The sequence below is a fragment of the Cydia pomonella genome, chromosome 3, assembly GCF_033807575.1.
Source record: "Cydia pomonella isolate Wapato2018A chromosome 3, ilCydPomo1, whole genome shotgun sequence".
Classification (NCBI taxonomy): domain Eukaryota; kingdom Metazoa; phylum Arthropoda; class Insecta; order Lepidoptera; family Tortricidae; genus Cydia; species Cydia pomonella.
Window position 1 is genome coordinate 2740599 of NC_084705.1, and position 14010 is coordinate 2754608.

General features: G+C 35.9%; 1 protein-coding gene across 1 annotated transcript in view; it reads left to right on the top strand.

Annotated features, from left to right (window-relative positions):
• The first annotated feature begins 729 nt into the window (after positions 1–729).
• The window catches only part of LOC133515794 (uncharacterized), a 52320-nt gene continuing 39039 nt past the window's right edge, over positions 730–14010 (top strand). The window contains exon 1 of the mRNA XM_061848381.1: positions 730–1091. Within this exon, the coding sequence (XP_061704365.1) occupies positions 992–1091 (100 nt within the window). The 5' untranslated portion in view covers positions 730–991. The remainder of the gene's footprint in view (positions 1092–14010) is intronic.

The following is a 14010-nucleotide window of genomic DNA, read 5'->3' on the forward strand; positions in this document are numbered from 1 at the left end:
CAAGAGAAAATGCGGACTATCGGATAGAAAATTGATCAAATATATATTTATTATTTATTATTATTATTTATAACCAGCAGAAATTGAGTCTTATTTCATACATCATAATTGTGGAATAGGCTCTATTAGCTCTGGAGCTAATCAAGAGATGTTGGTTTTAAAATATTTTTTTCAGTTAGGTTAGCAAATACGTGAGTGCACTGACGTTATTTTTTACTATTTTATAAAATCATCAGTTAGCGGCTTTCTTTTAAATCAGTAGTAATAATTAAAAAACTAATATCAACTAAAATTGGTACCTCTTGTTTATTAGATTTATATACACTTACTATACTAAGCTACACAAAGTGTAAGGAAACGCCAAGGAAAGTCCTTCAAAATATGACGTACGAAGACCCAGAGAATCTACTACTTAATAGTTGTAAAATGATTATAATTAATATTACTGGGCTTACAATAAGATAAATAGGATCATTGTTATAGTATAAAGTTGCTAAATTATATTGTGTATTTTGTAAGTGAAAATTAATTGTCATGAAAAAAGCTTGCCATATTTCTCGTCTGAAACACAGGGAATCCTAGTTCAGGCACAAGTAAACCATCACTATTTTTAAGTCTTTGTTTTATATTAATGTAACCACGGAACACTTGTGTTTAAATAAATTATATTAAGTTAAATACAGAGAAAAGGTTGCCGACCCCATAATCGGCGCAACATTTTCCCAGTGGGGATGACAGGCGCGGAAAAAAGTAAAAACATTGTATCGTTAGTCAACAACAACAACTATCAGCCGTAGCTTTTTTCCTACCATTTCTAAACCGGACGCCGTCAACAGCGGTCGCTTCCTGAAAAAAAAAAACTACGTTTAAAAATAAAAAATACAGATGCGTTCACGAATTTATTTAGATTATGAATTCAATTTAGTAACATAACATTTTTATATATTTTTAAATCGTAATGTTTAAGTGATATTAGTGTTGTGTAGTGATAATGTTGTCTCGGTGTGGTGTTGCTAGTGTGAGCAGGAGTGTTGTATTTTTTTTAATTGTCGGACAACTTTTGGACTTTGGGGGAGCTTACAGTCCGAGAGGTAAGTTTTTTATTATTATTTTTTTATATCTAAAACTGTATTAACACTTTTTGGAGGAATAAAATATGCGTTAATGATTACATCTTAGAATTTAGTAAAATATTGAATTACCATTCAATAAATTAATTAAATTTTATCACTATAGGTATTAGTTATAATAATATCAAACTAGTGTAAAAAATACTACTTATTAAGTAAAAAAATATAATTCCATCGAAATATCTAATCAAAAATGTTGGCTAACGAAACTAGGACTATGACAGCACCTCTTCCTAAAATAAAATCCTACACTTATTTTTTTATTTGTTTCTTCAAATCATTTCTTTGAATTCCAGATTGTCATTCGTCATTATTTTTAAAAAGTGCCTCAGCTTTTTAAAGTATTTTTTTCTTGTTCGTCACGTACATACAAAAGTCCGTTCTCAACGTGACGTTCTGGAACGGAAACAGTGTTTGTATCAGGATTGGAAAATTGAATGCAGAAACAATAATTGTTTTGAAAACCTATTATTTGTTGTTTAACCCACATTAATTAATATAGTTAGTTTTACGATAAAAAGGTATTGTTACACATTTTTACCATCAGTATTTTCGGACACTACCAATTTAAATTCTGAAATATGTTAATTTTGCTACTTTTTTTTTATTTATTTATTTTATTCGAATCCACAGTAGATCCATACTTGTTAGTATTTACAACAAATCTTACAATCTTAAGGCTACATACTTATGAAATAAGTATACAGAACAAAATCTTACTAAATACTGATTAATTAGTAAATGGGTCAAGAACTTTTTGACTAAGAGTTAAGGGTGGTTAAGGCTATGGATCTTTCCTGTGGGCAAGCAACAAACGTTCTATTTCTTACAAACTGTATGATAATTGATAAAAGGTAGATAAAAGCTAATGTAAAGTGTACCCAAATCATTAAGTCCTTGTAAGGCAGAGAAAATATATTTCCCATCTGATTTTGAATTTTATTCCGAGGTGATACGGTAAAATTTTGCATAATTCCTGACACCCTTATGTGTTATAAAGGGTTAACTTAACTCTAACATCATGTGCCTTTTTGACCCAATTTGGGAAATCGAATAGCGTATTAGATAAACTATGTGCGTACAATTGCTTCTGAACTTATTTATTAGCTATTAATCATCATATCAAAGATTCATAGGATATGATGGTATTTTAATTTTATTTTACTTCAGACTCATGATCGACGTATAATAGAGACCAAACACCAGAACATAGTTTTTGTAACATCTGAAGGCATTGTATTGTTTATTAAATTAAAAAAAATCTAAAATATTTTTTCATTTAAGAAGAGCCACCCCACACTAGCGTCTCCCGAGCGTCGGCGTTTAGTCAATTCTATGGCTGCTGCTCGACGCAACGTTGGCGCAACTGCGCATCGACGCCATTTTCCATAGCGCTGAATAGACGCCGACGCTCATAAAACGCTTGTGTGTGGTGGCCCAAAAATTACTTGTTTTTGTTATTACATATTTTACATTCGTCAAAAGAAGAGTTTCAATCGGCACGTCCGAAGGAGGATTTTTCTCTGACAACATAGTGAGTGATCATTTTTAGTAGGTGTCGTCTTTGCCCTGCCATTTAGCCCCATAAAGCAATAAAATCATTGTAAAATAGTTATATTGGAATTTATTTTGTGAAACTCTGATTATAAATATTAGAATTACCTCTCACGTCGGTTGATGCTATGACAATACCTTTGGTAGAGCTTAATTTAAAAACTATTGAAGAAATATCTTAAATATCTTAATGTCTGGTTTCCTAGGATAGCGGTCCGTCATAAAATATAGCAGCCATAATTACAGCAGTGAATGACGTCACCAGAACGTTGTCTATGTATACAAAATGGCGCGGTTTCCTACAGGGCAGTGAGTGGCGGTGATTGAAGGAACATTCTTCTCCATCCCAGGAAACCAGAGTTTAAGGTTTAAAGGCATTTATTCTCATAAAGATAATGTCACTAACATGAGAACATTATTCAGGAAATACATATTAAAATCAAAGAAAGTACTAAACTTCAAAAAAATATCTACAAACATTTTACGCGACAGCCACTTCATATGAAAATGTATTGTCATTGGAACCATCATTCTGTGCGAGAGGTTTAGTTTTCGAATGACATTTTATGTTGGTATGCATGGTGGGGCAGAATTGGAACTATGATTACTGAGGTATCAACTTATAAATTCGCAATAATCTTCCGCAAATTTTAAATATTTTCGGGCGTAACCTTCACTTTCCCCATTATTCATATCCCCGATATCCATAATATTCGAAATAAGGGGGTTTCGCCACAGACAATACATAATAAGTAGAATAGAAACCATGGACAAGCGATAATTTGCAACCAATCTTGCGCCTTGGATAGTTCGATCGGACTGTTACGAAATATAACGGTTTCTAATTGAATCAATTTTGCACTAACCGACTGATTTATTTTGTTGTAGTTTCTATGAGTGGCGATTGTATCAATTTAAGTAAGATTTTAACTTTATTAGTCTTAATTGAGGAAATAGGTACCATAAAATTACCCAAGTAGGTATAGTTAAACGTCTCTCAAGCATGGTTCTTAACTAACGTGAGTATCTTTGTTTAGGTATGATTTTTACTCGTATTTAAATGACGCAATTATGAGGAAAAATATGTTAGTGGATGGTTTGAATCGTTACTTTTTTCGACCTTAGGGCTTGTGCACAAATCACGCGAGGTTCGATAGGGGATTGTCAATCACGACAGATTACGTTGGGGGAGGGGGGGTATAAGGAGACCCCACGTGTACCTCGACCTCTACAGTGAACGAAACTAAGAAATAGTAGATTGTTAACCAAGGGTGGAATTTGTTCGAGCGCCCATAGTTCGAGGGTGAGATGGTTACTTTTACCCGAGTTAAACACTCTACTCTTCATTTCTACATAGGCCCTTAGGAAGTAAAATATTCCAAATTGTTGTACGGAAACATTTGTTTCCAACACATCACGCACTGAATATACGTTTTCTACACGTCGACTGTAATGGTTGAATTAAGATTTCGTATTGTACCTAAGTACAAGTGCGTAACTGCGTACTTTTCTATTATAGGCCCCCAACTCAACTATGATATGCATTTCGATACGCTGTAGTCAACTATAAAATTTTTACCAATCACGTACCGCTGCGCCCCCATAGGAAAGACCTAACGGGTGACAAACTTAGTTGCGCGTTTATGTCTTTGAAAGTACCTTACTACTTACCAATTTTCATTAATTATTTAAGTTTTATAGTAAAAACAATATTATTTTAGAAAAAGGACCTATTGTGTACAATAGCGATATAATCAAGCTTTTCAATCTCGTACCTTACTTAGGCAACTCAGCAAGCTTCGTTGCCAAAACATGGTACTCGACTGAAAAGCTCTCTTTTATATATATATCACGATTGTATATAATACTATAAGACCGTTTTAAAAACGTAATACATACACATGACACACACACACACACACACACACACACACGTGCATGACCCGAACAACAACAATTCTGAACAACAATTCTGAATTGAACAATTCTGGGGGCTTATCACGAAAAACGAATACGAGTAAGTATCGAAATTTCATTATCTGCCTTTCTATTACTTTTGCATAGACATCTTTTCGAGGAATAGAAAGGCAGATAAAGAAATTCAAATTTTTGGTTTTCGTGGTAGACCCTTTTTGGTCGATTCTGGGCAAGCATCCAGCAAAACATTTAAAGAAACAATAGGGTTTGAAAAAATAAAATAAATAAATATTATATTGCAGTAGTGGGACATATATAGGCTGAATTATTATTATTATTAGGGGTTCTTTAGATATCTCAGTACACACAGAGTACTGGCGTAATGAAGTACACGGGCCAAGGCCAAGTGCATTTCATATTAGGTAAAATATAATGTAGTTTCTGGTCTAGGTGGATCATTCTGTAAAATTTTTCGGGTGATTCGGCAAGTATTCAGAATTACAGCTTTCTGCATAACAATGTAAGACGATGGAGGTAATTATTATATTATTACAAAAATTGACTAATTCCCACAATCAGCTCAATAAGTGTTGTGTTGTGGGTACTATACTATTTAGACAACGATATATGTGTCGGCGGCCGATCGTAAAATCAGGCAGATCATAAAGTTCCTGTGAAATGTCTTGTCGGTAGTCACATTAAGCCAATAGATAGGTAGAATAGCTTCGTTAGGTTGGTTCAGATGCTTGAAGGGCAAACTGTCCAGAAATAGGAGCCCCGGGTTCCGTCGACTCGGGGAACGAGACAATGATGTACACGTCTCACGATATGCCTAGGAATTTAATGATCTGCCTGATTTTACGATCGGCCGTCGACATATATAATATTTATAAATACTTTAATATATAGAAAACACGCATGGCTCAGGAACAAAATATATCTATGCTCATCAAACGAATAAATTGCCCTTACCAAGATTTGAACCCGGGACCATCGGCTTCATAGGCAGGGTTACTATCCACTAGGCCAGAGCAGGTCGTCAACACTCATTCATTATATAAGTACCTATACAGTGTGTCCCTAGCCATTAGACAAAGCCGGAATGTACGTATGCATTAGGGTATTTATAACCAGTGTAAAAAGTATCATAACAACCGGTGTAGCGGTTTCGAAGTAATTAACAAATTACCATTTTTTACTTCGGAGCAGCCTGTATGTGTTAGTAGCTCCTAAGGTAATATCCTCAAAGAATAGTATGGAACCTTGTTCGACCTTTTTGATTATCTTTTTTATTTATGACTGACTTTTGAAAAATGTCATCATTATCAAATATTTCGAACAAAATGTCAAAAACACTGCCAAAGATTAACACAGTGTGTTTCTTTTTGTTGTCGATTATTGCAAATAACTTTTATTCGAAAAATTTATTTTTTTATCTTTTGTTCTAATTAAAAAAATATTAACGTCAGAGCATTCCTGAGAAGTAACCCTACGTAGGATTTCAGGGTTTGTCCAATGGCTATGGTCACCCTGTATATTATTTAAATGTTTATTATAACCTTTTATTTTCTTAAGATTACGGTATTAATTAAGTATCCGACATTAACATTTCTCACGAAGAAATACACGGTTTTGAATCAGAAGTACATTAACGACGTAAATATTTTGATTACAAATTGTAATTAACTTAACCCAGATCCATACACGCAGATAATAACAAAATCCAATCGCACGCATAATATTTATGTAACACAATTTGTAAATTGTGTAATACTCGGCAATACCAACCACATAAAGATAACCACAGACTATGAAAACGTCATTTATTTGGTTACGCCGAAATATACCGATCTTCTTACACTGTAACATGATATTACACCGTTGGATAATACACCTTAAAACTTAAACAATAAGGTCGGTGCATTATTATCGGGTACAGTATCCGGTCATTACGAAACGGTCGAAAGGAAAAGAGTAAAAAAGTGGAGTTGGTAACATGATTATGGTGTGACGTCACAATGAATCAATCGGCGAAATTGTCGCTTTGATTAGTTCCACTCGTCGCGTTCGATTTTTAAAGGCGTTTGTAAACTTTGACTTGATGAAAACACCGTGCTGGGGAAATCAAGGCTGGCTAAGGTCATTGTCTCAAGAATATAATACAGAGTTAGGACGACGTTTGGATGTCAACTGCATTACTGTTGCGGGGTAGTTGTTGCCGCTGCTGTAATAGTTATTTACAGTTCATATGGTGCTACTTTACCGCACTAGTGCACAAATTAGCATAATATTACGTTACTGCGTCCAACTTTTAAAGAGCCATATGTACTGTAAAACGTTGTACGATACATGTGCGAATAGATAACTCGCAACTCGTGTCGATTTAAAATTTTCGAATTTCATATTTTTCGCACTTGTATTGTAATGCACTATTACGATACAAGTACAAAAAATAGGAAATTCGTAACGAGTGGCGATAAATTAAAACACGACCGAAGGGATTGTTTTAAATCGACACGAGTTGCGTTACCTATTTGCACGTGTATCGTACAACGTTTTACAGTACATATATGGCTCTTTAAAGTTTCGACATATGCACGGAAAGTGCTCAATCCCGCACGTGTGCGGGAAGTAGGACCATATGTACTGTAAAATCAATTTTTAATACAGTTGCTCAAAAAGTGCTACTTTACGTAGTTGTTTAGCGTTCGCATAGTTGGTTTTTACTTTTCCAACTTTTTTTAAATTTATTTCTGAATATAATCCATACCACACCAAAGAGTTTGGATGTCCAAAAACTTTATATTTTTTATTCTGGCATCACACGTTTATTACGTCCATAAATATTATTAAAAGATATAAATTAAATATTTATTTGTTATTATATGAATTAAATGTTCTTACATTTGTTATATTTCGAAAAATTCTGATTTGAACCTTTAAACAAAAATTCGTCTACCTAACCTACCTTACGATCACTTTAAATCCTACATAAAGCTTGAAACATTCATGTCCTACTAGCATGGATGCATTTAGTATGTGGGAGAGATATGAATGAATTATCTCCGACATCAATAAAAGCGCCGAATGCAGGGAATCATAGAATTATACCGATGTCAACAATATTTCAACTGGATAGGCTGCGTTTTTGATCTCAATTGGATTCGCGCCACTTTCCCGTGCTTAATTCGTTACAAAAGACTTGATGTTGTAATTGTAAGCTTCATTCAGATCCAGTGATCCATAAAACATTCAAAGTAAATAATACAAATGACCTTCAGATTCCGATGTCTATAACGATAACATAATTGCAAGCTTATAAAACTTAATTAACAGTTTACACTAGCTATAAACAAATAACTATAATTCACAGTCGACTTTAAAACAATGGTGTTCCCCATAGTTTCTCATGTTTTGCTATAGCCATACGTCGATCGATCATTTCCCTGCTCTCGGAATGATGGAAAGGTACCTTTGTCTGTTGATTATTCCTGGTTTTTACCAATGTTCTGTGATAGTAAGATGGTGGAAGTGTTTGATTAATTCACTCTCCAATGCTTTCATTGAGTGAAGGCCATGGTGAGTTATTAAGTCCAAATGGCATCAAGACGTTTTCAAAATGACCCTGCGTAAAGGATGTTTCAATGTATACTCTAAGAACAAATTTAATTACTTTCTATGAAAATATTTAAATTTGTGATTTTACACTACTATTTAATGGTATTTCCAGTCTTCATAAATTGTCATATACTTGGAAATTTCGAACCATTCAACCGAGCCCGGATGGCCGAGCGGTTCACCGGTTCAGGCATCTACCGCATAACAAAAGACGGAGTACGCTGGTTCCTTTCCAGCCCTGACGACTTAGTTATACTGCAGACTAGGTATCTGCATTCAGGTGTGAATCTAAGCCAATATATTTTCAGAAGAAGAAACTCAGCCAACTTAGGGGGCGTCCATTAATCGCGTCATACGTTTTTGGCTTGTTTTAGACCCCCCCCCTCCCCCATGGTGATCTTTGGTGATATTTTCAGGACCCCCCCCCCCCCCATCCAATATGACGTGTATTTTTTTCGATAACTAAAGAACAGTTTTCTAACAAATGAACCTAAGTACACGTGAAGGATAATAAGGGCGGAAAACTATTATTTTTATTTTATTGACTATAATACAGTATAGCACAGATGAAAAAAAAATACACGTGATACGTGTCCATACCCCCCGTCCCCTGTGGTGATCATTGGTGATTTTTTGCTGACCCCCTCCCCCCCCCTATACAATATGACGCGATTAATGGACGCCCCCTTAGCCAACCCCAAGAAAAAGGTTGGTATAGTTCATGTCATCCACGATGACGCGCAGATTTGTCAAATCTAACCTTTAATGTTATGACAATAAAAGTCAAGGCACGCGTCTTCGTAAATAACACGATCTATATTGATACTTAATTACATGATGGAACTTGTAGGCCATAGTCGTAATACCTACTTCTCGCATTATAGTTGGGTGGTTTATCAGTACATAGTTTTTTTAATACTACGTCGGTGGCAAACAAGCATACGGTCTGCCTGATGGTAAGCAGTCTCCGTAGCTTATACGCTTGCAATTCCAGAGACCCTAACACTCCGCACCCTCTTTGAGCTCTGGCAACCTTACTCACCAGAATCACAACACTGGGTAGGGTCTAAGATGGTTGATAACTTTCAGGTATTTTTCCACCAGGCACTTTTTCTTTTCCGTTTTACGCACGAAAAACAAACACCACGCTCTCTAATCATCCCACGCAGCTCCTTACGTTCGCGATGAGCACGCGCATCGTTCTGGATCCCGACGCGGAAAGTGCGACTTTCATCGCTGTACGTGCATAAAAGTAAAAGTCGATAATCCGAAACAACCTTGGCCGAAACTAAACGGTTCCACTAACTTGACTAAATTGTTGCCGGTACTATTGCGCACGCAAGTTTAGATGACACATGGACTAGTGAGCCTAGTCAAGGAGACAACCGTACATAGACAAACGCCGATCAAAAAGAAATAAAATCGGCCAAGAGCATGTCGGGCTATGCTCAGTGTAGGGTTCCGCAGCCCTTTGTCTTTGACTGAGACGAGAACACTTATGGCAGTTATTGATTTTTTCATAATTTTGGACCCGATCTTTCGGAGCTATTTTTTGCGAAAATAATTACTGTGTCAAAAAATGTTTGGTTAAAAATCCGTATTCGTTTTGAAAGTCGTATCCACACCATTGGGTAAAAGCGTATTTTTTTTTAAAAAACTTTTTTATGGGAGATACCCTAAATTTTTTTTTTTTTTGAGTTTTACCTTTCTGTCGCCATGCATGATTTATGTTTCCATGCCAAATTGCAGCTTTATAGCACTAACGATCACGGAGCTAAGCCAAGGATGGACGGATAGACGGACATGGCAAAAGTATGAGGGTTCCTAGTTGACTACGGAACCCTAAAAATATATCGGGATATTCGGGATGACAGTTCACATGATTTTTTCGATACATTATTATCAGACCTCGGACAGAGTGAGCCATTTTTACGTCATTAATGTCAAGTGTAGATGTTAATATAGATATGCCTCAAGATGAAATATTAAAAAGAATTCATGAATAATAATTAAACAAAAATGACAGTGCATTATGTACAAAACGAGTAAGTATTATTTATTTATTCAAATTTTTCTTTGTTATTGGTTATTGTAATAAAGAACTATAATTTTTTCTAGATTTTCAATTTTCAACGCACTTCTTCTTGAGTTTAATATCCACTTATAGATGGAAAAAGACCTTTCTACTTCCACTGAAGTGAGCGGAGTGAAGTTGTACATTAAAATACCGTCCACATCTGTTCCTTCCGAAATTTTTTCAGCATAGTCCCTAAACAGATCTAAGTCTGGGTTTCTAGCTATGACGTCTTCTAATTTCTGACTGACAGAAGCAGACGAAGACCAGCTTATAAAATAATATGCTTATCATTTAAAGAGGCTTGCTATACAATTAATTTGTTTTGCTAGTTATGTAAAGATCTAAATAGAATAATTTAATTCGTTATTCAATTACATCACATCTGCCATTGAATGACTACGTAGGTATGTCCATATTATGCAAACTCTTAAAACAGCTCACCCTGTCCGAGGTCTGATTATTATACTTTCGATTGGCGTTATCTATCAACGATCGTCACTTGGCTAGAACCCCGGTTCGTCGGCTAACTTTCAGTGGCTACAAATTCACATAAAGTCCTCTTCAATCGTACTCAAAAACACCAAGGTCAACACTTTTTCAACATTTTGGACGAGATTAGAAACGTGTACGTTGTGTTGCACTGGGCATCTATGACAATGATAACATCAATTTAGAAGGGACGTAAAACCAGGAAATTAAGAAGAAACAATAGTTATTTGTTTTACAAAGGGGCAAGTGGTTGTTTAACAAGTAGAAGAACTGTGTGTACAAAACTTGCAAATTTATAAAGATTAAGCTTGTGTGCCGCATTATACAGAGCGTAACCGATAGTTTCCGCTATGACGGAGCACGCGTGTGCGTGACGTGACAGCATAATCGGCAAGGAGCCACATCCCAAGGTCGGCGAGAAGGCCAGTGAGAGTGCAACATCTGTGGTCGTAATGGCTAATAAATATATTTATATTGACTACCCTTTTTTAGGGTTCCGTAGCCAAATGGCAAAAAACGGAACCCTTATAGATTCGTCATGTCCGTCTGTCTGTCCGATTCTGTCACAGCCACTTTTTTCCGAAACTATAAAAGCTATACTGTTCAAACTTGGTAAGTAGATGTATTCTATGAACCGCATTATGATGTTTACACAAAAATAGAAAAAAAACGATAAATTTCGGGGGTTCCCCATACTTAGAACTGAAACTCAAAAAATCTTTTTTCATCAAACCCATACGTGTGGGGTATCTATGGATAGGTCTTCAAAAATTATATTTAGGTTTCTAATATCATTTTTTTCTAAACTGAATAGTTTGCGCGAGAGACACTTCCAAAGTGAAAAAAAGTGTGTCCCCCCCTGTAACTTCTAAAATAACGGAATGAAAAATTTAAAAAAAATATATGATATACATTACCATGCAAACTTCCAACGAAAATTGGTTTGAACCAGATCTAGTAAGTAGTTTTTTTAATACGTCATAAATGGTACGGAACCCTTCATGGGCGAGTCCGACTCGCACTTGGCCGCTTTTTACCATTTGGTTAGCAAAATAAATAAAAAAGATTCCGTAAGTACCTAGGCCTCAACGCCACTTTTACAAGCCAATACAAGTATATCATGGATATATTGGATATGTACATTCGATTTTAAGTTATGGCATAACAATTTGTGGGAATACTGCACTGATAAACATAACGTATTCATTGTCATAAACCCTGCATTAGAGCCATATTTAAAGTTTATCCTAGAGATTCATGCCGTCCATATTTAATATAACATAACATTCTTACTTTTCCCAGTCTCCATATTTATGAAGTTACTGTTTTCGTTCACAAATATAAATACCTATTCACGGATAATAACTTAGATTGCCTAAGCCTAAGCCATATGTAAACTTGAAACTCACTGCAAAAATTATGTGTGTCACAATTTATAACAAGTTACTCGATCGTTTTAAAGATATGGATCTCAAACTATTCAAGTCAAACACAAAAATGTGGCTTATAGAAAAATGTTCTCACTGTGTTAATGATTATTTAAGTGACTCTTAAATATTTGTATTATTTATTTACACCTTAAAAGGTAAAATCTCAGTGTGACTCAATGTGTAATTGTATATTCGACTTGCAATGTAACCTGATTATTATATTTATTAAAAAACTTCGTACCTTCAACAATAAATATTCACAGTGACATCATGCCAAAAAGCGTTGACAGTTACTTTAGAAAGATCGTATTTCGTAACTTGAGTGTTGCATTATACTCGTACATATTGCGGGCCGACTTATTTTGTATGGGTTATATTTTCACTGTATTTCTAAGCAAAATTTATCTCGATATACTTTGTGTCCTATCAATGCTAACTACAGTTCAAATATTCGCCCGCGTTCCAAAAGACGTAGACGTAGAAAGACGTAGTTAGTTCGTATTCCAAAAGACGTCTTTCTAAAGTCAAATATACTTAATTTTTGCAAAGTCTCTGAATTGACATTGGTATTTTTAGATCGCTACAAAACATTCAATGTATCAAATGATACCCTTTTTATATTTAAAGCAATCATAAAACTTAATTGGATCATGGGATGACAAACAATTGACAATAACTTTAGCGGCCATGCGCCGCCGCGGGGTAAAGAAACAGTTTCTACAACGATTATATCTAGTAATGGTTGATTTATTTACTCAGAACAGGATTCAGCTTTAGCTTTAGGATTCAGGAAGATTTATTGCTCAAAGATTAACTGGAAGAGATCACTGAAAGGGATAAGCTTGCCTGTGTGTATTAGCCATAGTTACTTGCCGGAAGATTTAATGCATACTATTGTAGTTCCTATTGTAAAGAATAGAACGGGAGACGCTTCTGACATATCCAATTACAGGCCTATATCGCTTGCCACGATTGTGGCTAAGGTACTGGATGGTTTGCTTGACGACGTGCTGGGAAACCATTTGAACATTCATGATGCTCAGTTTGGCTTTAGGCCGGGCTTATCTACTGAAAGCGCAGTGTTGTGTCTCAAGCAGACTGTCCATTACTACACCACTCGTAAGACGCCAGTCTTCGCCTGCTTCTTGGATCTGTCAAAAGCTTTTGACATGGTGGCATATGACAAGCTATGGCATAAGTTACGCGAACGTACCAGCGTACCTCGTGAGGTCACAGCTTTATTTAAATATTGGTACGGCCACCAGTCGAATACTGTAAAATGGGCCGGCGTGCACTCTGACGTGTATAGGATGAACTGCGGGGTTAGGCAAGGGGGGTTGAGCTCACCTAAGCTGTTCAATCTATACATGAACGAGCTAATCGAGGAGCTCAGCAGTACCTATGTCGGATGTCACGTAGACGGGGTGTGTGTTAATAACCTCAGCTACGCGGATGATATGGTGCTGCTGAGCCCCTCGGTTGGTGCACTGCAGAGATTGGTGAAGACATGTGAATCATATGCAGTTGCCCATGGGTTGAGGTACAATACCTCGAAAAGCGAGGTAATGCAATTTAAAGCCGGACCAAAATCATACAAAATGACACCTGTTACCCTTTGTGGTACCGCTTTAAAAGTTGTACAGAAGTTTAAGTACCTTGGCCACTGGGTAACAGAAAACATGTCAGATAATGATGACATGGAGAGGGAGCGCAGGGCGTTGTGTGTTCGTAGTAACATGCTGGCCCGCAGATTTGCTCGTTGTAGTACTGAAGTGAAGTTAACGCTTTTTAAAGC